Source organism: Heterodontus francisci, chromosome 22 (genome assembly GCF_036365525.1).
Source record: "Heterodontus francisci isolate sHetFra1 chromosome 22, sHetFra1.hap1, whole genome shotgun sequence".
NCBI classification, from domain to species: Eukaryota; Metazoa; Chordata; class Chondrichthyes; order Heterodontiformes; family Heterodontidae; genus Heterodontus; species Heterodontus francisci.
This window is the reverse complement of record NC_090392.1, coordinates 81,796,567-81,820,057: the sequence shown is the minus strand read 5'-3', so window position 1 is coordinate 81,820,057 and position 23,491 is coordinate 81,796,567. Positions and strand designations below refer to the sequence as shown.

Below are 23,491 nucleotides of genomic sequence, written 5' to 3'. Positions count from 1 at the left end.
AGTGACTTCTTGCCTTTATGTCATGGTCCTGTGTCTTTTTTTCTCTCCTTGGGAAAATTGCAGTGTGCCTTTAAGAGTGTAAAGAGATCAGTGCATCTTTAAGAACTTTCTGGAGACAGTGAGCCAAAGTGCATTCCGGTTGCCAAGCAGCAGACACACAGAGAGAGAGGAAACAAAGATTCAGTGTTGCAATTTTGACTTTAAAAAAAAATCAGCTGAACAGCAGTCAGTTGAGCGACTGTTCCAGCAAATGAAGGAAGGAGAGCTCTCTGACACAATTTGAAGTGAAGGAAGAAAAGCGGTGTTTTTTCTCTCTCAAAATCCTACAAAGCTTCAAACCAAATTAATTCCTTAAAGAAATAAGAAAAAAGGCTTTTTTCTTTCACAACAAATTATTGATCTGCCGTGTTCATCGCTGGAAAAAAAAGTTTAATACAACAGCCGAACTGCTGAACCCCTATCTTTGAGGGACCCTTTTTCTCATCAGACCTTGGAAGACTGCAAGTGAACTTTGACTGTGTTGTATTGGACTCCATTCGTCAGGAACATAATTTGCAAAGACTTTATTTTTTGGTCCGCTGATTAAAAACCAAGTTACTGTTAGTTTGAGTATATGGATGCGAATGCAGGAGTTAGATTTTTAAATAAGTTATAAGGGCTTTAGATATCGGTTTATCTTAGTGTTTAAAATTTTAGTTTTTAAAAAATAAATAGTTAATTTGTTATCTAAAGATACCTGGTTTTGGTTCGCTTCATTTGGGGGTTACTAGATTGTTCAATTTGGCTGTTTTTTTTTCTGATTTGGAAAGCTGAAAGAAATATGATGCGACCTGTGGAGTGATGGGACTGAATTGACAGTGTGTTGCTCCCACTGAGATCAGAATCATATATTTTAATTGGGGGCTCGTCTGCAGTCGAATTATTTAATTAGGGGCCCACGTCTAGGATCAGAATCAGACTAATTTGGAGAGCTTACGTTTGTAATCCTATTAATTGCTCGTCCCTGGGATAACATACAAATTGGGGTCTTGCGCTGGCATCATATTAATTGCCTTCGTGTCTGGAATCATATCAATTGGAAACTTGATTGTTAGGATCGAAATCTAATGCCAATTATGAAGAAATGAAAGGAACCAGGTCTCTTGTATAATAAGGTACAGTCTATACCATCGTAATGGCATTAGCAGTTGCAGCATAGGTTTTGCGAAAGCAGAATGTTTCCCTCAGTGACTTGATAACTTTAACAGTAAACTAAAAGAATTGGCGGCAAAATTGAGGTTAGAATTGAAATCAGGTGCCAAAAAAGCAGAGATAATTGACATAATAGCCGAACATTTGGAATTAGAAGGAGGGGAATACAAGGAATAAGAAGGTCATAAGTCACAGAGTGATGCAGTAGAATTGGCTAGAATTCAATTCGAAATGGAAAGACTTGAATTGGAGAAAAGGGAGAACGAGAGAGCATTTCGGAAAGTGTAAGAGAAGGGAGGGAATTTAGGCTAAAAGAGATGGAACTAAGACAAAAGGGTAGTCTTGAATCCAGGGAATATTTGGGTCAGGAAGAATCTGAATTTAGCTCAGGACCCAGTGAAAAGCTGTATAAATTTATTCAAGCTATCTCCAAGTTCGAGGAAAGGGACGTAGAGGCATGTTTCATATCGTTTGGGGGAAAAAAAGCCAAACAGATGAAATGGTCGAAGGAAAGTTGGACACTGCTTATACAAAGCAGGTTGGTAGACTGAGCTCATGAAGTTTATGCCATGCTTCCTGAGAGGCTTCTGCAGATTATGAGATGGCAAAATAGGCTATTCGCGCTGCGTATGAGTTGGTCCCTGAAGCTTACTGTCAGAAGTTTCGGAACTTACGGAGATTGACTGGGCAGACATATGTAGAATTTGAGAGGTTTAAGCAAATTAATTTTGACCATTGGATATGGGCATTAAAGACGGAAACCACATAAGAGAACCTTTGAGAATTGATTCTCTTAGAGTTTAAAAACTCCAGTCCTTCAGTAATGTGAACTCATGTAGATAACCTGAAAATTTTGAAAACTAGGCAAGCAGCGGAAATTGCTGATGGTTTTGAGCTTGTGAATAAGCCAAAACCTTTTGTCCATCACCCCCATAACCCTGAGAAGGATAGAAAGTGGGAGAGTGAAAGGAAGGCAAGTAGCCGGGGACAAGAAGGAACAGCTGGGAATGCCCCAGGATCACCACCTCAGGTCAGAAAGGAAGGTGCTGAGGGTAGAAGTGAGGTTTGCAAGCCGAAGTGTTATCATTGCCACAAAACGGGTCATCTTCCTTCAGAGTGCTGGAAATTGCGAGGTAAACCCATAGGACTTGTTGGGGTACGCAAAACTAATGCAGAGGAAAAGACTCTGACTGAGAATATAGCAGACCAGGCTATAGTTTTAATGACAGCTGTAAAACCAGATACTAAAACTAAAAGGAGTGTAGAGGTTAAGAATAAAATATCCAAGAGTTGTAATGAATTTTTGTCAAAGTAACTCCATATCCTGTAAATGAGGCAGGAAAATCTATCATTATACTCCGGGACACAGGAGCAACCCAAACACACTTTCTGGGGAAAGATATAAGGTTTCCACCAGAGAGCGCTTTGAACGCTAAAGTTTTAGCAAATGGAACTGGCGGGGAGTATATACTCGTACCTTTATATAAAGTATACCTAGGGAGTGACTTAATATCTGGGATAGTAACAGTAGGAGTTGTCCACAGTTTGCCAGTAGAGAGAATTAATCTACCCCTAGGAAATGATTTGGCTGGATCAAAAGTATCAGTTTCTCCTATAATTACAGAGGAACCAAGTGAAATTAAGGAAACGGAGAAATTACAGGAACAATTTCCGAGAATATTTCCTGTGTGTGTAGTCACCCGAGCAATGGCTAAACAGGATCTATTGTCGGAAATAAAAGGGGCACCACAAACAGGTAGCCAAGTATATGAAACATTATTTGGTGATTTAGATAATCCAGATGAGAAGTTTAACAGATCGTCTATCATTGCAGCACAGCAAGCTGATCCAGTGATATATCAAATGACACAGACGGCCCTGACAGAAGCTGAGGCGAAAGGAGTTCCACAAGGCTATTATATGGCAAACAGTTTTGAGGAGGAAATGGAGACCGCCTCATAGACCTGCGGACGATCACTGGACAGTTGTTGAACAGATAGTGGTACCACTTAAATATCGCCAGGGATTATTAATGTTAGCACATGACATTCCTTTTACAGGACATAGGGGAATTCGGAAGACCAAATCACGCATAAACCAACATTATTGCTGGCCAGGTCTTACAAAGGATGTGAGATAATTTTGTAGGACATGCCATACATGTCAAATGGTGGGAAAACCATCACCTACCATTAAACCAGCACCACTAGTTCCCATACCAGTGATTGAGGAACCATTTAGCAGGGTATTAGTGGACTTGCCAAAACAAAAGCGGGACATCAGTACCTACTTACTATCATGAAAATGGCTACTCGATTTCCAGGGGCCATTCCTTTGAGGACAATTACTGCTAGAATAGTAGTGGAAAAGTTAATCCAGTTCTTTATGAGATATGGGTTACCACTTGAAACTCAGTCAGATCAAGGTTCCAATTTCATGTCTAGGATATTTCAAGAAGTCATGGGCAATTTGGGAATTATCGACAGCTGAAATCTTAAGCATGTCACCCACAGTCATAGGGAGCTTTAGAGAGATTTCACCAAACTCTCGTACAATGATTAGAATGTACTGTCACGAATATCCGCATGACTGGGATAAAGGACTAGACTTTCTTTTATTTGCCACCAGAGACTCACTGAATGAGTCTACAGGCTTCAGTTCTTTCGAATTGGTTTACGGACATGAAGTAAGAGGTCCTCTAAAACTTATAAAAGACAGATTCTTGGAACAAAAGAATGAATCTTCGATACTGGACTATGTATCTGTGTTGCGGGAAAGGCTCACGAAAGCTTGCGATATAGCTCAGGAACACCTTAAAGCATCCCAAGCCAATATGAAAACATGGGCAGACAAGAATGCAAAAGCTCGCGATTTTCAACCAGGACATGAAGTATTAGTGGAGTTACTATTACAGGGCGAACCAATCAAAGCACTGTTCAGAGGCCGACATAGAGTGATCAAAAGAGTGGGTAAGGTAGATTACTTGATTGACTCCCCTGATCGCTGGAAGAAGAACCAGTTGTGTCACATCAATATGTTAAAGCAGTATTATCGCTGGGAGGAGGATAAGCCGGTACAGGTATGTCAGGTAATTGGGACTGTTGAGAAGGAAAAGGATAGTGAGGATGAGGCAGAAGCAGGCCTAGGAAATTCTCAGAAGAAACCTCCAACTATCAGATTAGTGAATACAGAATGGCTAGGAAAATTAAACCATATGCTTTTGCACTTAGAGGCAAAACAATGTGAAGACCTAACCAGGCTTTTCACAACGTTTCAAAGATTTGTAGGGATAAGCTGGGATGTACAACCTTAGCCACACATGATGTGGATATAGGAGGAACTGTTCGTTTAAAACAACATAGAAAAATAGGAGCAGGAGTAGGCCATTCGGCCCTTCGAGCCTACTCCACCATTCAATACGATCATGGCAAATCATCCAAACTCAGTACCCTGTTCCTGCTTTCTCCCTTGATCCCTTTAGCACTAAGAATCATATCTAACTCTTTTTCTTGAATATATTTAATGATTTGGCCTCAACTGCCTTCTGTGGTAGAGAATTCCACAGGCTCACCACTCTCTGGGTGAAGAAATCCCTCCTCATCTTAGTCCTAAATGGCTTACCCCTTATCCTTACTCTGTGACCCCTGGTCCTGGACACCCCCGCCATCGGGAACATCTTTCCTGCATCTAATCTGTCTAATCCTGTTAGAATTTTGTAGGTTTCTATGAGATCCCCTCTCATTCTTCGAAACTCTAGGGAATTATAGACGGGTTAGCCTGACATCAGTAGTGGGGAAAATGCTAGCGTCCATTATAAAAGATGTAATAGCAGAGCACTTGGAAAACAATGACAGGATCGGACAAAGTCAACATGGATTTACAAAAGTGAAATCATGCTTGACAAATCTACTGGAATATTTTGAGGATGTAACTAGTAGAATAGATGAGGGAGAACCAGTGGATGTGGTGTATTTGGACTTTCAGAAGGCTTTCGATAAGGTCCCACATAAGAGATTAGCATGCAAAATTAAAGCACATGGAATAGAAGCCTAACCGACCCAATCTCTCTTCATACGTCAGTCCTGCCATCCCACGAATCAATCTGGTGAACCTTCACTGCACTCCCTCCGTAGCAAGAACATCCTTTCTCAGATAAGGAGACCAAAACTGCACACAATACTCCAGATGTGGTCTCACCAAGGCCTTGTATAATTGCAGCAAGACATCCTTGCTCCTGTACTCGAATCCTCTCGTTATGAAGGCCAACACACCATTTGCCTTCTTAACTGCCTGCTGCCCCTGCATGCTTACTTTCAGCGACTGGTGCACAAGGATACCCAGGTCTCGCTGCACCTCCCCCTTTCCCAATCATTGCCGTTTAGATAATCTGCCTTTCTGTTTTTGCCACCAAAGTGGATAGCCTCACATTTATCCACATTATACTGCATCTGCCATGTATTTGCCCACTCACTTAACCTGTCCAAATCACACTGGAGCTTCTTTGCATCCTCCTCACAGTTCACACGCCCACCCAGTTTTGTGTCATCTGCAAACTTGGATATATTGCATTTAATTCCCTCATCTATATCATTAATATATATTGAGAGTAGCTGGGGACCTAGCACTGATCCCTGTGGTACCCCACAATCACTGCCTGCCACTCAGAAAAAGACCCGTTTAATGCTGCTCTTTGTTTCCTGTCTGCCAGCCAGTTCTTTATCCATGTCAGTACCTTACCCCCAATCCCATGTGCTTTAATTTTGCATGCTAATCTCTTATGTGGGACCTTATCGAAAGCCTTCTGAAAGTCCAAATACACCACATCCACTGGTTCTCCCTCATCTATTCTACTAGTTAAATCCTCAAAATATTCCAGTAGATTTGTCAAGCATGATTTCCCTTTTGTAAATCCATGTTGACTTTGTCCGATCCTGTCATTGTTTTCCAAATGCTCTGCTATTACATCTTTGATAATGGACTCTAGCATTTTCCCCACTACTGATGTCAGGCTAACTGGTCTATAATTCCCTGTTTTCTCTCTACTTCCTTTTTTAAATAGTGGGGTTACATTAGTTACCCTCCAATCCATTGGAACTGTTCCAAAGTCTATAGAATTTTGAAAAATGACCAGCAATGCATCTACTATTTCTAGGGCCACTTCCTTAAGTACTCTGGGATGTAGATTATCAGGCCCTGGGGATTTATCGGCCTTCAGTCCCGTCACTTCCTAACACCATTTCCCTACTAATACTGATTTCATAGAATTCCTCCTCACTAGACCCTATGTTCTCCAACATTTCTGGGAGGTAATTTATGTCCTCCTTTGTGAAGACAGAACCAAAGTATGTATTTAATTGGTCTGCCATTTCTTTGTTCCCCGTTATAAATTCCCTGTTTCTGTCTGGAAGGGACTCGCATTTGTCTTCACTAATCTTTTTCTCTTCACATATCTTTAGAAGCTTTTACAGTTAGTTTTTATGTTCTCTGCAAGCTTACTCTCATGCTCTATTTTCCACTTCTTAATCAATTCCTTTGTCCCCCTTTGCTGAATTCTAAACTGCTCCCAGTCTTCAGATTTGCTGTTTGTTCTGGCCATTTTATATTTCTCCTCCTTGGATCTAATGCTATCCCTAATTTCTTTTGTAAGCCACGGTTGAGCAACCCTTCCTGTTTTATTTTTGCGCCAGACAGGAATGAACAATTGTTGTAATTCATCCATGCGCTCTTTAAATGCTAGCCATTGCCTGTCCATTGTCAACCCTTTAAGTAACGTTCCCCAATCTATCATAGCCAGCTCGCACTTCATACCTTCATAGTTCCCTTTACTTAGGTTCAGGACCCTTGTCTCGGAATCAACACTCTCACTCTCCATCTTAATGAAGAATTCTATCATGTTATGGTTGCTCTTCCCCCAAGGGATCCCGCACAAGATTGTTGACTAATCCTTTCTCATTACACAATACTCAGTCTAGGATGGCCTGTTCTCTAGTTGGTTCGTCAACGCATTGGTCCAAAAAACCATCACATATGCACTCCAGGAATTCCTCCTCTACAGTATTATTGCTAATTTGGTTTGCCCAATCTATATGTAGATTAATATCACCCGTAATTACAGTTGCACCCTTATTGCATGCGTCTCTAATTTCCTGTTTAATGCCATCCTCTACATCGCCATTGCTGTTTGGGTGTCTATATACAACCGTCACCAATGTTTTCTGCCCCTTGGTGTTCCTTAGCTCCACCCATACTGATTCCACATCAGGATTCTCTGAGCTAATATCCTTCCTCACTATTGTATTGATTTCCTCTTTTACTAACAACGCTACTCCACCTCCTTTCCCTTTTTGCCTGTCCTTCCTAAATGTTGAATACCCCTGGATGTTCAGTTCCCATCCTTGGTCACCCTGCAGCCACGTCTCCGGAATAGCAACTATATCGTATCCATTTACATCTATTTGCACGGTTAATTAGCCTACCTTATTGCGAATTGAGACACAATGCCTTTAGGCTTGTCTTTTTAACATTCTTAGTCATTTCGCACTATGGCCCTATTTGTTTCTTGCCCTTTATTTCTATGCCTTCCACTTTTGCCTTTTTGTTTCCTGTCTTTTGTTTCTATCCTTGTTTCCTCCTCCTCAGTCTCCCCACTCAGGTTCCCATCCCTCTACCATGCTAGTTTAAATCCTCCCCAACAGCACTAGCAAACGCCCCTGCGAGGACATCAGTTCCGGTCCTGCCTGGGTGTAACCCATGCCGCTTGTACAGGTCCCACCTTCCCTAGAACTGGTCCTGATGTCCCAGGCATCTAAATCCCTCCCTCCTTCACCATTTCTCCAGCCATGCATTCATCTGGTCTATTCGCCTGTACCTATACTCACTAACATGTGGCACAGGAAGTAATCCTGAGATTACTACCTTTGAGGTCCTGCTTTTTAATTTAGCTCCTAATTCATTAAATTCATTTTGCAGGACCTCATCCCTTTTTCTACCTATGTCGTTGGTACCGACATGTACCACGACCACTGGCTGTTCACCCTCCCCTTTCAGAATGTCCTGCAGCCATTCCGAGACATCCTTGAACCTAGCACCAGGAAGGCAACTTACCATCCTGGAGTCTCGTTTGCGGCCACAGAAACGCCTGTCTGTTCCCCTTACGATTGAATCTCCTATCACTATGGCTCTCCCAGTCTTTTTCCTCCCCTGCTGTGCAGCAGAGCTATCTGTGGTGCCACGAACTTGGCTGTTGCTGCTTTCCCCTGGGAGGCCATCTCCCCCACCCCACCCCACCACCCCACTGACATTATCCAAAGCGGTATATCTGTTTGAGAGGGGGATGGCCACAGGGGACTCCTGCACTGTCTGCCTGCGCCTACTACTCCGCCTGGTGCTCACCCATCCCTTTTCTGCCTGTGCAGCCATTACCTGTGGTGTGACCAACTCGCTAAACGTGCTATCCATCGTGGATGCTCCACAGTGAATCCGCCCGCAGCTCCAGCTCTGTAATGCGGGTAGCCAGTAGCTGCAGATGGATACACTTCCTGCACACATGGTCGTCAGGGACACTGGAAGCGACCTTGATTTCCCACATAGCGCAGGAGGAGCATATCACGGGCTGAGCTCTCCTGCCATGACTTACCCTTGGGTTAATTAGTTACTCCCTATAAAAAATACTAATTACGGTAGGGGCCTTGTTCTACTCCAAACACTACCCACTACAATCTAATATAAAAGCAAAATACTGCAGATGCTGGAATCTGAAATAAAAATCAAGAAATGCTGGAAATACTCAGCAGGTCTGGCAGTATCTGTGGAGAGAGAAGCAGAGTTAACATTTCAGGTCAATGACCCTTCATCAGAACTGGCAAATATTAGAAATGTAAAAGGTTTTAAGCAAGTAAAGCCAGGGGTGGGGCAAGAGATAACAAAGGAGAGGTGTTGACAGGACAGGGTCACAGAGAATAACTGACCAGAAGGTCATGGAACAAAGGCAAACGGTATGTGAATGGTGTGCTGGAAGACAAACGTTAGTACAGAGAGGGTGTGAATAGACTGTAAAGCACAAGGCACTTCAAGCACAAACATTTAAAAAAAAAACACAGAAACAGTGGGTAGGCACAGTAGAAACGAGCTAAACAAACTAAAAAAAAACTAAAATAAAATAATCAAAGAAAAAAGAAAAAATTATTAAACATAAAAAGGGGGGCCCGTCATGCTCTGAAATTATTGAACTCTATGTTTAGTCCGGCAGGCTGTGGTGTGCCTAATCGGTAAATGAGATGCTGTTCCTCTAGCTTGCGTTGATGTTTGCTGGAACACTGCAGCAATCCCAGGACAGAGATGTGAGCATGAGGGTGGGGGTGTGTGTGTGTTGAAATGGCAAGCAACTGGAAGCTCGGGGTCATGATTACGGACTGAGCAGAGGTGTTCTGCAAAACGGTGACCCAATCTGCATTTGGTCTCCCCAATGTAGAGGAGACCACATTGTGAGCAGCGAATACAGTATACTAAATTGAAATAAGTACAAGTGAATTGCTGCTTCACCTGAAAGTGTTTGGGGCCTTGGATGGTAAGAGAGGAGGTAAATGGGCAGGTATTACACCTCCTGCGATTGCAGGGGAAGGTGCCGTGGGAAGGGGACAAGGTGGTGGGGGTAATGGAGGAGTGGACGAGGATGCCACAGAGGGAACGATCCCTTCGGAATGCTGAGAGGAAGGGAGGGGAAGATGCGTTTGATAGTGGCATCATGCAGGATGTGGCGGAAATGGCGTAGAATGATCCTTTGGATGTGGAGACTGGTGGGGTGGAAAGTGAGGAACAGGTAACATCCTTACTGACTGAGTCCAGACAAAAAGGCCCAAGTGGAAGCAGAGATCCAGTACATGCTGGAAAACAATTTGATCGAACCTAGTCAAAGTAGCTGGAGTTTACCAGTAGTTCTCATACTTAAACCGGTCAACCTGATTTTGTATAGATTATAGAAAGGTCAATGCGGTAACGAAGGCAGACTCCTACCCAATTCCGTGTTTAGAAGACTGTATCGACAGAGTGGGCAGTGCTAAGTTTCTTATCAAAATCGATTTGTTGAAAGGATACTGGAAAGTTCCTTTGACTCCTCAAACCAAAGAGATATCAGCTTTTCTAACACCTGATGGTTTTTATCAAGTGTCGGGGTGATGCCATTCGGGCTAAAAATGCCCAGCTTCTTTTTAAAGATTAATGAATCAGGTGGTAGCCAGTGTTCCCCACTGTGTAGTATATTTCGATGATGTACTAATATATAGTAACTCTTGTCAAGAACACTTAAACCAGCTAAAAGTTCTGTTTAAAAGGTTACAAGCCGTGGACTTAGTGATAAATTTGGGAAAAGATGAATTCGGAAAGGCAAGAGTAACTTAACTTGGACACATAGTGGGGCAAGGACAGGTATTGCCAAAAACGGCAAAGGTACAAGCCTTAATGGAGTTCCCGATCCCTAAATCTAAAAGGGAAATAATGAAATTTTTAGGGATGTGCAATTTTTACTGGACATTTGTACGAAACTTTAGTACTGTGGCTGCTCTGTTAACCGATTTGCTCCAAAAAAGGAAAACAAAGTAGTATGGTCAGATGAATGTCTGGCAGTTTTTGAAAAGCTAAAGCCAATCCTAACTAATGAACCAGTGTTGGCTGCTCCAAATTTGGCTAAACCCTTTAAATTAGCGATCGATGCTAGCGACCCGGGGGTTGGTGCAATCCTACTGCAAGATGACGAATCGGGCATAGAGAAGCCAGTAGGATATTTTTCCAGAATTGTCATTAGAAAAAATATTCCACTGTGGAAAAAGAAAGGTTGGGACTTTTACTGGCTCTCAGACATTTTGAGGTATATGTCCACCAGGACTGTAAAGAAACATTAATATACACAGACCATAACCCATTAACATTTGTGGAAAAGTTTACAAACTGAAATGCTGGAAACTTTAGATGGAGTCTGTTGTTACAACTCTAAGAGTTGTACATGTTTCAGGGGAAAATAGTGTTAACCCCTGAAGCTTTTTCAGAGATTTAACCATGCTAACTTATAAATGGTATAAAGAAAATGCTGTAAATTATTAGTAGAGTGAATGGCGCATAAATGCAGGAAGAAGAAAATTGTTAATGCTTTTTCAATTTCTATTTTTTGCATTGTAATGAAATGCATTTCAGGAATGGCGTTTCATTTCGCCAGGAACGGAGGTGTCATGGTCCTGTGTTTTTTTCTCTCGAGAAAATTGCAGTGCTCCTTTAGGAGTATAAAGAGATTAGTGCATCTTTAAGAACTCTACGGAGACAGTGAGCCAAAGTGCATTCTCGTTGTCAAGCAGCAGCCACACAGAGAGAGAAGATTCAATGTTGCAATTTTGACTTAAAAAAAAAAATTAGCTGAACAGCAGTCAGTTGAGAGACTGTTCCAGCAAGTGAAGGAAGAAGGAGAGCTCTGAGACAATTTAAACTGAAGGAAGAAAAGCTGTGTTGTTTCTCTCAGAATCATTAAAGAAATAGGAAAAAAGGCTTTTTTCTTTCACAACAAATTATTGATCTGCAGTGTTCATTGCTGGAAAAAAAAGTTTAATACTACAGCCGAACGCCTATATTTGAGGGGTCCTTTTTCTCATCGGACCTTGGAAGACTGCCAGTGGACTCCATTCGACTTTCTTTATTTTTGGTCAGCTAATTAAAATCCAAGCTACTGTTAGTTTGAGTATATGTACACAAATGCGGGAGTTAGATTTTTAAATAAGAAGTTATAAGGGCTTTAGAAATTGATTTATCTTAGTGTTTAAGATTTTATTTTTTTAAATAAAGTTAATTTGTTGATATCTAAAGATACCTGGTTTGGTTTGCTTCATTTGGGGGTTTGTTCAATTTGGCTGGTTTTTTTTTCCGACTTGGAAAGCTTAAAGAAATATGATGCGACCTGTAGAGTGTTGGGACTGAATTGACAGTGCGATCAGAATCATATATTTTGATTGTGGGCTTTGTCCTGAGCGGTCGTAACTTTTATCATTTCTCATCTCGATCCAAACTGCTTCTACATCCTGGTTTCCTGAACTTAGGTCATCACTCTCTATTGTGCTAATACTATCATTAATTAACAGAGCCACCCCTCCACCTTTTCCTAGCTTCCTGTCCAATAGTTTCAAAAATATTTGTGAATGTACTTTGAAAATCCTTTGGAAATCTATTGGAGCTGGCTGGGTACTAAGGTGTGAGTTAGTCAGTCGAAAACACCACCAGAGGGTGTAGTCTACAATACAAAGTTAATGATTTGCTCCCTAATGATACTGCCAGGAAGGCAGATCATAGTCTGCAGTGCTTTCAGGTTTTATCAGTGCTGCTTTGAATTGATGACAGAGTGATAAGCAGAAAGCATCCTCAGAATTTCCTCTGTAACATCCCTAAATAGCATCTGGCCTCTGCGCCTTCTGCTGCTGAACCCCTCATCCATGCATTTGTTACCTTCGGACCCGACTATTCCAGTGTTCTCTTGGCTGGCCTCCCACCTTTCACCCTCCATACACTTGAGCTCACCCAAAACTGTGGTGCCTGCATCCTAACTCGCAGTTCACCCATCACTCCTGCACTCGCTGACCTACATTGGTTCCTGGTCCAGCAGTGCCTCAATTAAAAAATTTCCATGATGTTCAAATCCCTTCTTGGCCTCGTCCCGCCCTATCTCTGTAACCTCCTCCAGGCCCGCAACCATCTTAGTGCTCTACATTCCTCCAATTCTGGTCTCTTCATCATCCCCCTCTTCCTTCACTCCACCATTGGTGGCTGTGCCTTCAGCCGTCTAGGCCTGAAGCTCTGAAATTGCCTCCCTAAACCTCCTTAAAACCTACTTCTTTGACTGAGCTTTTATTCACCTGTCCTAATATCTCCTCCTTTGGCTCAGTGTAATTTTTTTGTCTGATCATGCTCCTGTGGAGTGCCTTGGGACATAATATATTAAAGATGTTGTATAAAGGCAAGTTGTTGTTGCAGCACAGATCCCCAGTGTGATGTGATTCAGCTCAAGAACTCACCGTGTGACAGATTGTAAATGCAAACTCATGTCCAACATTATGTAGTGTTGTGTGTTAGTGCTCCAATACACTAGTCAAGTGATACAGCACTGTCAAGTGACTAGTGATACAGCACTGAAACAGGCCCTTCGGCCCACCGACTGTGCCGACCATCAACCATCCATTTATGCTAATCCTACATTAATCCCATATTCCCTACCACATCCCCTCCTACATTAATCCCATATTCCCTAGCTACACTAGGGGCAATTTACATATCAACCTGCAAGTCTTTGGCAGTGGGAGGAAACTGGAGCACCTGGCGGAAACCCACGCGGTCACAGGGAGAACTTGCAAACTCCACACAGGCAGTACCCAGAACTGAACCCGGGTCACCGGAGCTGTGAGGCTGCGGTGCTAGCCACTGTGCCGCCCCTTTTTTTTTTAATACTAATCCTACATTAATCCCATATTCCCTACCAGATCCCCTACCTACACTAGGGGCAATTTACAATGGCCAATTTACCTATCAACCTGCAAGTCTTTGGCTGTGGGAGGAAACCGGGGCACCCGGCAGAAACCCACGCGTTCACAGGGAGAACTTGCAAACTCCACACAGGCAGGACCCAGAACTGAACCTGGGTCGCTGGAGCTGTGAGGCTGCGGTGCTAACCACTGTGCTGCTAAGGTCATTACATTGTGTCAGTTTAGATCAGTTGGTAGCAGTACTGCCTCTGAATTAGGAGATTGTAGATTCGAGCCCCAATCCAGGACATGAGGTTATGTAGATACTTCAATACTGCTGTAAGAAGCAAGACTTGCATCTACATATTGCCTTTCATGACCTCAGCAATCCCTAAAGTACTTTACAGCCAATGAAGTACTTTTTAATTCTAGTCACTGTTGTAATGTTGGAAACAATCACAGCCAATTTGTGCACAGCAAGCTCCCAAACACCACAAGCTGACAATCACCAGATAATCTGTTTTTAGTGATGTTGATTGATGGAGGCCAGGACACTGGGATAATGCCCCTGCTGCTTTTCAAAATAGTGCCATGAGATCTTTTACATCCACTTGAAAGGGCAGGCAGGGCCTTGCTTTAATGTTTCATCTGAAAGACAGTAGCTCCTTCAGTAATGCACTGGAGTGTTGGCCTAGAATTTGTGCTCGGGTCCTGGAAATGGAACCCACAACCTTCTGACTCAGAAACAAGAGTTCTACCCACTGAGACACAGCTGGCACACTATTGTCAATGAGCTGTTCTTGTTAACTGTAAAAGCAGAGCCCTGTCTACCTGTTCTGATGTTTTAGATGGCACTATTTGAAGAAGTAAAGGGAGTGCTTCTGATGCCCTGGCAACATTCTTAGCTCATTTAACACCACCAAAAGCATTAACTAATTATTCATCTCTATACTTTGGGATCTTGCTGTTTGCAAAATAGCTGCTACCTTTGTCCCGATAACAGCATTCACTGCAATTCAAAGAAGTTCATTTTATTTATATAGATATATAAAGTGCTTTGAAATGTTTGAGCGATGATGATCTTTTCAACAGTTTTTTTTTTCTCAATTTAGAATCTAAACAGTTCCTGATTGAAACTCATATGCAGCAGAAAGCAGATGAAAAGGCAAGGTTATTGGAGAAGGTGAGTGTGCGAGGTATAGTGGTGGCTTTTTGTGATGAGCTTTCTGATTGTATCCCTCCCAGATGTTATGCGTTATGGTGATAACTGGTAAGATTGCTGCACTGATCCAGTGTGTTACAGGAAGCTAGTTAGGGAGATTGGGCTCACAGTTCTTTATCCTCTCCTAACTGGCCTTCTATTTTCCATTATCCATAAACTTGAGCTCATCCAAAATTCTGCTGCCCTTATTCCAGCTAGCGTTAAGTCCCGCTCACCCAGCACCTTGTGTTTGTTGACTAAAATAGGGTCCCATTCGGCAACAATTTTAAAATTCTCATTCTCATCTTCAAAAACACTAGTTCGGCCTCAGCTGGAGTATTGCGTCCAGTTCTGGGAGCTGCACTTTAGGAAAGACGTGAGTGCATTGGAGAGAGTACAGAAAAGATTCACGAGAATGCTTCCAGGGATGAGGAATTTCAGTTATGAAGATAGATTGGAGAAGTTAGGACTGTTTTCCTTGGAGAAGAGAAGGCTGAGAGGTGATTTGATCGAGGTATTCAAAATCATGAGGGGTCTGGATAGAGTAGATTAAGAGAAACTGTTCCCACTCGTGAAGGGATCGAGAACGAGAGGGCGCAGATTTAAAGTATTTGGTAAGAGAAGCAACAGTGACATGAGGAAAAACTTTTTCACACAGCAAGTGGTTAAGGTCTGGAATGCACTGCCTGAGAGTGTGGTGGAGGCAGGTTCAGTTGAAACATTCAAAAGGGAATTAGACTGTTATATGAAAAGGAAGAATGTGCAGGGTTACGGGGAGAAGGCGGTGGAATGGAACTGAGTGAATTGCTTTTTGGAAAGCTGGTGCAGACATGTTGGGCCGAATGGCCTCCTTCTGCTCTGCAATAATTCTGTGAAATCCCTTCATAGTCTCGCCCCTCTCTATTTCTGTAACATCCTCCAGTCTTACAACCCTCCGAGATCACAGAGACATTCCTTTGGCCAATCTTTTAATCACACACTCCAATATCTCCTCCTTTGGTTTGGTGTCAATTTTTATCTGATTACGTTCCTGTGAAGCACCTTGGGATGTTTTACTACATTAAAAGTGCTTTATAAAGGCACGTTGATGCAGATCCTACTCCCAGCCTGCACTGGCAGGTGGCAGTGCAAAGCAGAGACCAGTGTTCTTGTGCTGGTGCAGTAAGGGATGCTCATTTCAGTTTTGGGTCCAGGCAATCGTTGACATCCAATAATGAGAGTTTTACAGTGTATCAAACTGTGCTGTAAACTGTTCTGTAAGTAACTTTGACAGTAGGTGCTTCAAATCTGAAAATATTCCACTTCCCAGCACTGACACAGCTCACCATGTTCAGAAAATCCACCTGAGCGAGGGGGAGGACAGGGAAGGAGGAGGAAAGGGGAAGAGAGTTCCATAGCATGTAACCATTAGCAAGCTTCCCTGTTTTGATGTGGCCCTTTCACCACAGGAGGTGATATTTGTATTGGCTACTGGATCCAGACAGTAATTCCCACACAGATGTTAAACCCAATGGCCATCAGTCTGCCCCTCTATCGATGCTGCACTGAAAGGTTTATCAGTCATATGTAAATTTTGGAGCTGTTCCTCTGAACCACCTTCTCTTTCAATTCATTACTGTGAAAATAGAGGAGAAATGGAGGTTTTATACTGATTTATTTGCAAAACTCTCCGTTAATTCTGTCCATTTGTGTCCATTAGTACTTCTTAACCTAACCATTTAACTCTTTATAAGTTACAAACATATGAACAAAGATGGACATGAAAAGACTCTCTGGTCCATCCAGCCTGACCTGCACAATTCTGATAACTTGTATAACAACAATATATACACTCTGTACCCCACCCAAAAGCCACATGTTCTCCTGGGAGAGGTTAAAAAAATCCAGGCCAATTTATTTTTCATAGATACAGCACAGTGCCGACCATCAACTACCCATTTATGCTAATCCTACATTAATCCCATTTCCCTCTCACATCCCTACCTTCCCTCAAATCTCCTACCACCTACCTACACTAGGGGCAATTTACAATGGCCAGTTTACCTATCAACCCGCAAGTCTTTGGCATGTGGGAGGAAACCCATGCAGGTCACAGGGAGAACTTGCAAACTCTGCACAGGCAGTACCCAGAACCGAACCCGCGTCGCTGGAGCTGTGAGGCTGCGGTGCTAACCACTGCGCCACTGTGCTGCCCCAATTTGCAGGAAAGAAATCTGGGAAATTCCTCCCTGACCGACACCACCCCCCTCCCACCCCCTTGTGATCAAAATTAGTCCAGATGACGACGCTGGCCTTGAACTCCTTGCAGTACCTAACCTTTGTAAGAGATGATACCCGTCCCAACCAGAAACAGGTCCGGCTCTCGCTTGAAGGAATTCAGTGAATCAGTGTCCATCACACGAACCGGCAGCCTGTTCAAGAGGCCCACTATTCACTGGGAAAGGATCCACCTCCTGACATTGTAACAAGATATGGCCTTAAACAACTTAAAATTGTGATCCATGGTCCTCCCAGACCTATTTAATTGAAACAGACTGTCAACTGGAACACAATCTATTCCCTTCGTCATCCAGTAAACCTGTCACAGTACATTGAATTGTCTCCAATTCTCAGATTGTTGTACCTGTTCTCTAACACATGCATGCTTTTCATCTCTGATTCACTGAAAATTAATTATATAAATGCTTTACATTTCAAGTTTTTCCTTTCAGATTCTTAACACACATCTTACAGAAGCAGGGAGGGTGGCATAGCAGCTCAACAAGGCAATTAACATGTCACTTGCAGCATGTGAGTGAATTTGGATCAATAGGAATAACCTGGTGTTCCCTCATTACGCTGGGGAGGATTTTGATGAGATTGTCCATTTAATCTCGGGGCTTTTTAAAATTAATTAAAAAATATTGGATTTCACTCCTAATCATTAAATGGAAAACTCGAGAGCTGATTTAACGTTTATTTACAACAGCAGGCAGTGAGCTGTTCCACTGTTCACTTTGTTTGAATACACTAAAGGCCTAATTCTTGACCTTTGAAACCCTTCATCAATTTTGAGTCAGATAATGTATTTATTCAGTTGTGTCTAAGCAATGGTTTGGGTTTCTTGTTATACTGATGCCATCACATTTTGATACATAGTTTGAGTAAAACTGTGTCTAGGTTCTCCTGCTGCTAAAACTTCTACAACTTCACTCTAAAACATCAGAATTTTTAGGAACAGGAAAAACACAATGAGTCATAGAGTTATACAGCACAGAAACAGGCCCTTCGGCCCATCATGTCTGTGTTGGCCGTCATGCACCTATCTATTCTAATCCCATTTTCCAGCACTTGGCCCGTAGCCTTGTGTGCTATGGCGTTTCAAGTGCTCATCTAAATACTTCTTAAATGTTGGGTTCCTGCCTCCACCCCTTCAGGTAGTGTGTTCCAGATTCCAAACACCCCCCTGGTGAAAAGAATTTTCCTCAAATCCCCTCTAAACTTCCTGCCCCTTCCCTTAGAACATAGAACATACAGCACAGAACAGGCCCTTCGGCCCACAATGTTGTGCCGATCCTTTGTCCTCTGTCAAGGACAATTTAATCTATACCCCATCATTCTCCTTTATCCATATACCTATCCAAAAGCCTTTTGAAAGTCCCTAAAGTTTCTGACTCAACAACTTCCCCGGGCAAGGCATTCCATGCCTCGACCACTCTCTGGGTAAAGAACCTTCCCCTGACATCCCCCTTATATCTCCCACCCTTCACCTTAAATTTATGACCCCTTGTAACGCTTTGCTCCACCCGGGGAAAAAGTTTCTGACTGTCTATCCTATCTATTCCCCTGATCATCTTATAAACCTCTATCATGTCACCCCTCATCCTTCTCCTTTCTAATGAGAAGAGGCCTAGAATGTTCAGCCTTTCCTCGTAAGACTTATTCTCCATTCCAGGCAACATCCTGGTAAATCTCCTCTGCACCCTCTCCAAGGCTTCCACATCCTTCCTAAAATGAGGCGACCAGAACTGCACACAGTACTCCAAATGAGGCCTTACCAAGGTCCTGTACAGCTGCATCATCACCTCACGGCTCTTAAATTCAATCCCTCTGCTAATGAACGCTAACACCCCATATGCCTTCTTCACAGCCCTATCCACTTGAGTTGCAACTTTCAATGATCTATGCACATAGACCCCAAGGTCTCTCTGCTCCTCCACATGCCCAAGAACCCTACCGTTAACCCAGTATTTTGCATTCATGTTTGTCCTTCCAAAATGGACGACCTCACACTTTTCAGGGTTAAACTCCATCTGCCACTTTTCAGCCCAGCACTGCAACCTATCCAAGTCCCTTTGCAGACGACAATAGCCCTCCTCGGTATCCACAACTCCACCAACCTTTGTATCATCTGCAAATTTACTGACCCACCCTTCGACTTCCTCATCCAAGTCGTTAATAAAAATCACAAACAGGAGAGGACCCAGAACTGATCCCTGCGGCACGCCACTGGTAACTGGGCTCCAGGCTGAGTATTTACCATCTAAGACCACTCTCTGCCTTCTATCAGTTAGCCAATTCTTAATCCAACTGGCCACATTCCCCACTATCCCATGCCTCCTGACTTTCTCCATAAGTCTACCATGGGGGACCTTATCAAATGCCTTACTAAAATCCATGTACACCACATCCACTGGTTTACCCTCATCCACTTGCTTGGTCACCTGCTCAAAGAATTCAATCAGGCTTGTGAGGCAAGACCTACCCCTCACAAAACCGTGCTGACTGTCCCGAATCAAGCAGTGTCTTTCCAGATGCTCAGAAATCCTATCCCTCAGCACCTTTTCCATCAACTTGCCTACCACCGAAGTAAGACTAACTGGCCTGTAATTCCCAGGGTTGTTCCTATTCCCTTTCTTGAACAGGGGCACAACATTTGCCACCCTCCAATCACCTGGTACCACCCCCGTCAGCAGAGAAGATGAAAAGATCATTGCCAGCGGCTCTGCAATTTCATCCCTTGCTTCCCATAACATCCTTGGATATACCCCGTCAGGCCCGGGAGACTTGTCTATCTTCAAGTTATTCAAAAACCCCAACACATCTTCCCTCCTAACGAGCACTTCCTCGAGCTTACCATTCTGTTTCACACCGTCCTCTTCAGTAATACACCCCTTCTCATTCGTAAATACCGAAGAGAAGTACTCATTCAAAACCTCACTTATCTCTTCCGGCTCAACACACAGTCTCCCGCTATTGTCCTTGACCGGACCTATGGTCCCCCTAGTCATCCTCATATTTCTGACATACGCGTAAAAGGCCTTGGGGTTTTCTTTTATCCTACCCGCCAAGCATTTTTCATGCCCTCTCTTAGCTCTCCTAATCCCTTTCTTCAGATCCTTCCTGGCCATCTTGTATCCCTCCAGAGCTATGCCTGTGCCCTTTTTCCTCAACTTTATATACGCATCCTTCTTCTTCCTAACAAGACTCTCAACCTCTCTTGTCAACCACGGTTCCCTCACATGACCATCCCTTCCCTGTCTGACAGGGACATGCTTATCAATGGCCCCTACTATCTGCTTCTTGAAAAAGTTCCACATTTCGACCGTGCCCTTCCCTGCCAGCATATGCTCCCAACTTATGCTCCTCAGTTCCTGCCTGACAGCATCATATCTACCCTTCCCCCAATTGTAAACCTTGCCCTGTTGCACATACCTATCCCTCTCCATTACCACAGTGAATGCTACAGAATTGTGATCACTATCTCCAAAGTGCTCGCCCACCAACAGCTCTATCACTTGCCCTGGTTCATTACCTAGTACCAAATCCAATATTGCCTCCCCTCTGGTCGGGCAGTCTACATACTGAGTCAGAAAAGCTTCCTGGACATACTGCACAAACACTACCCCATCCAAACTATTCGATCTAAAGAGTTGCCAATCAATATTTGGGAAGTTGAAATCCCCCATAATTACTACCCTGTGACTTCTGCTCCTTTCCAAAATCTGTTTCCCAATCTGCTCTTCCACCTCCCTGCTGCTATTGGGGGGCCTATAGAAAACTCCCATCAAGGTGACTGCTCCTTTCCTGTTCCTGACCTCAACCCACAGTGCCTCAGTCGGCAGATCCTCCTCGAAAATTCTTTCAGCAGTTGTTACACTATTTCTAACTAACAATGCCACCCCCCCACCTCTTTTACCACCATTCCTAATCTTATGAAAACATCTATAACCAGGTACCTCCAAAAACCATTCCTCCCCCTCACCTATCCACGTTTCAGTGATGGCCACAACATCGTAGTCCCAAGTGCCCATCCACGCCTTCAATTCACTCACCTTATTCCTGATGCTTCTTGCGTTGAAGTATACGCACTTTAACCCTTCTCCGTGCCCATCTGTCCTCTGTGACAGTGCTACCTTCCCCAATACCTCACTACACTCTTTGTCTTTCTGAGTGGACCCACTGGTCCCTGGATTACAAGTCCGTTTCCCATCCCCCTCCCAAACTAGTTTAAACCCTCCCGAACAGTACTAGCAAACCTCCCTCCCAGGATATTGGTGCCCCTCTGGTTCAGATGCAGCCCGTCCTGTTTGAACAGGTCCCATCTTCCCCAGAATGCAGTCCAATTATCCAAGAACTGGAAGCCCTCCCTCCTACACCATTCCTGCAGCCACGTGTTCAGCTGTGCTCTCTCCCTATTCCTAGCCTCACTATCATGTGGCGCCGGCAACAAACCAGAGATAACAACTCTGTCCGTCCGAGCTTTCAGCTTCCAGCCTAACTCCCTAAACTCACTTCTAACATCTGTGCCACCCTTCCTTCCTACGTCGTTGGTGCCAATGTGCACCACGACCTCTGGCTGCTCCCCCTCCCCTTTAAGGATCCTGAAGACGCGATCACAAACATCACGGACCCTGGCACCAGGGAGGCAACAAACCATCCGTGCGTCTCGCCTGCGCCCACAGAACCGCCTGTCCGTACTCCTCACCATCGAGTCCCCGATGACTAGTGCTCTCCCATTCTCCCTCCTTCCCTTCTGAGCCACAGTGCAGGACCCCGTGCCAGAGGCCCGGTCACTGCAGCCTGCCCCCGATAGGCCGTCCCCCCCAACAGTATCTAAAACTGTATACTTGTTGTTGAGGGGAACGACCACAGGAGATCCCTGCACTGACCTCTTCCCACCTCTAACTGTTACCCAGCTGCCTTTGATTTGTGGAGTAACGACCTCCGTGTAGCTTCTATCTATCAACCCCTCAGCTTCCCGAATGATCCTCAGTTCATCCAGCTCCAGCTCCAATTCCCTAACACGGTCTGATAGGAGCTGGAGACGGATGCACTTCCAGCAGGTGAAGTCGGCAGGGCCACCGGAGGTTTCCCTCACCTCGAACATTCTGCAGGAGGAGCAATACACTACACTGGCTGCCATTTCTTTTATTCAATTACCCCTTAGTTAAGTACAACTATAGATATTAACAAAAACAGTAAATAGCTTACCTGCTCAGTCCTTTTTGGTTAGAGGAGGAGGGTAAAAAGGGTCTTATTATTAGGTTAGAGGAGGAGGATGGGTGGGAGACACTACATGTGTAGTGGCTCGGGTTTACTCAGCTCCGCACCTTTAAGGAAAATACCTACCCAGGAGTCCTCGCTGCCGACCAGCTTCCGGTTCCTCCGGCGCCAAAAGAAACTCAAAGACAAGGAAAACAGTAAGTAAAACAGTAAGTACTTACTTTTAAAACACAGCTCCTGATGCCTTCACTCACCCACCGAAGAGTCGCTACCTTCTCCTGCTGCTCCGCCGGGAAATGAAGTTCAATAACTTCCCTTAAATCTGTGCCCCCTGGTTATTGATCCCTCCGCTAAGGGAAAAAGTTTCTTCCTATCTATCCTACCCGTGCCCCTCATAATTTTGTAAACCTCAATCAGGTCCCCCCTCAGCCTTCTCTGCTTTAAGAGTCTGTCTCTTTTTCATGGATAAACCCCACTTTCAAATGTCAACTTTGCTCAGTGTTAATACTTTTGCTTCTGAGTGAGAAGGTTGTGATTCTAAGTGCTGCTTCAGCATTTAATCTCATAATCTAAAATGACATGGTGCAGAGGAAGTGCTGCTTTGTCAGAGGTGCTGTCTTCTGGATGAGATGTTAAACTGCAGCCTGGTCTGTCTATTCAGGTGGATGTAAAAAGTTGTATTTAAAGTCGAGCAGGGCAGTTCTTCCAGTGTCCTGACCAACATTTATCCTCAATCTACACCACCAAAACACATTACAGAGTGGATTTATCTCATTGCTGTTCATGGGACCTTGATTTGCACATAACAACAGTGACTACACTTCAAAGTAATTTATTGGTTTTAAAGTGCTTTGGAATATCCTGAGTTTGTGAAAGAGGTCATATTAATACAGTTCTTTCCTTCTTTACTTGCTTTTTCACCATATTGTTCAATTGTTTTTATCTCCATGAATGCATCTCATTGTCTCTTAAAGCTATTAATATTTTCTGTTTCAAGTTTCTTCCTTGGTAACTTATTCCACAATTCTGTTGCCATTTGTGAGAAAATTCTGGGTGCCTCAGTTGCTCACTCCTTTCTGTGACTATCTCCAGTTACACAACCAATGCCTCGATGGAGGATTTGTTT

At 43.6% G+C, this 23,491-nt stretch overlaps 1 protein-coding gene across 3 annotated transcripts in view; it reads left to right on the top strand.

Annotated features, from left to right (window-relative positions):
- Window positions 1-23,491, top strand: part of hoatz (HOATZ cilia and flagella associated protein) — a 55,446-nt gene that overhangs the window by 5,067 nt on the left and 26,888 nt on the right. For all 3 annotated transcript variants that reach the window (XM_068054393.1, XM_068054392.1, XM_068054391.1), the window contains exon 3: window positions 14,792-14,862. In XM_068054393.1, coding sequence (XP_067910494.1) covers window positions 14,792-14,862 — 71 coding nt within the window. The remainder of the gene's footprint in view (window positions 1-14,791; window positions 14,863-23,491) is intronic.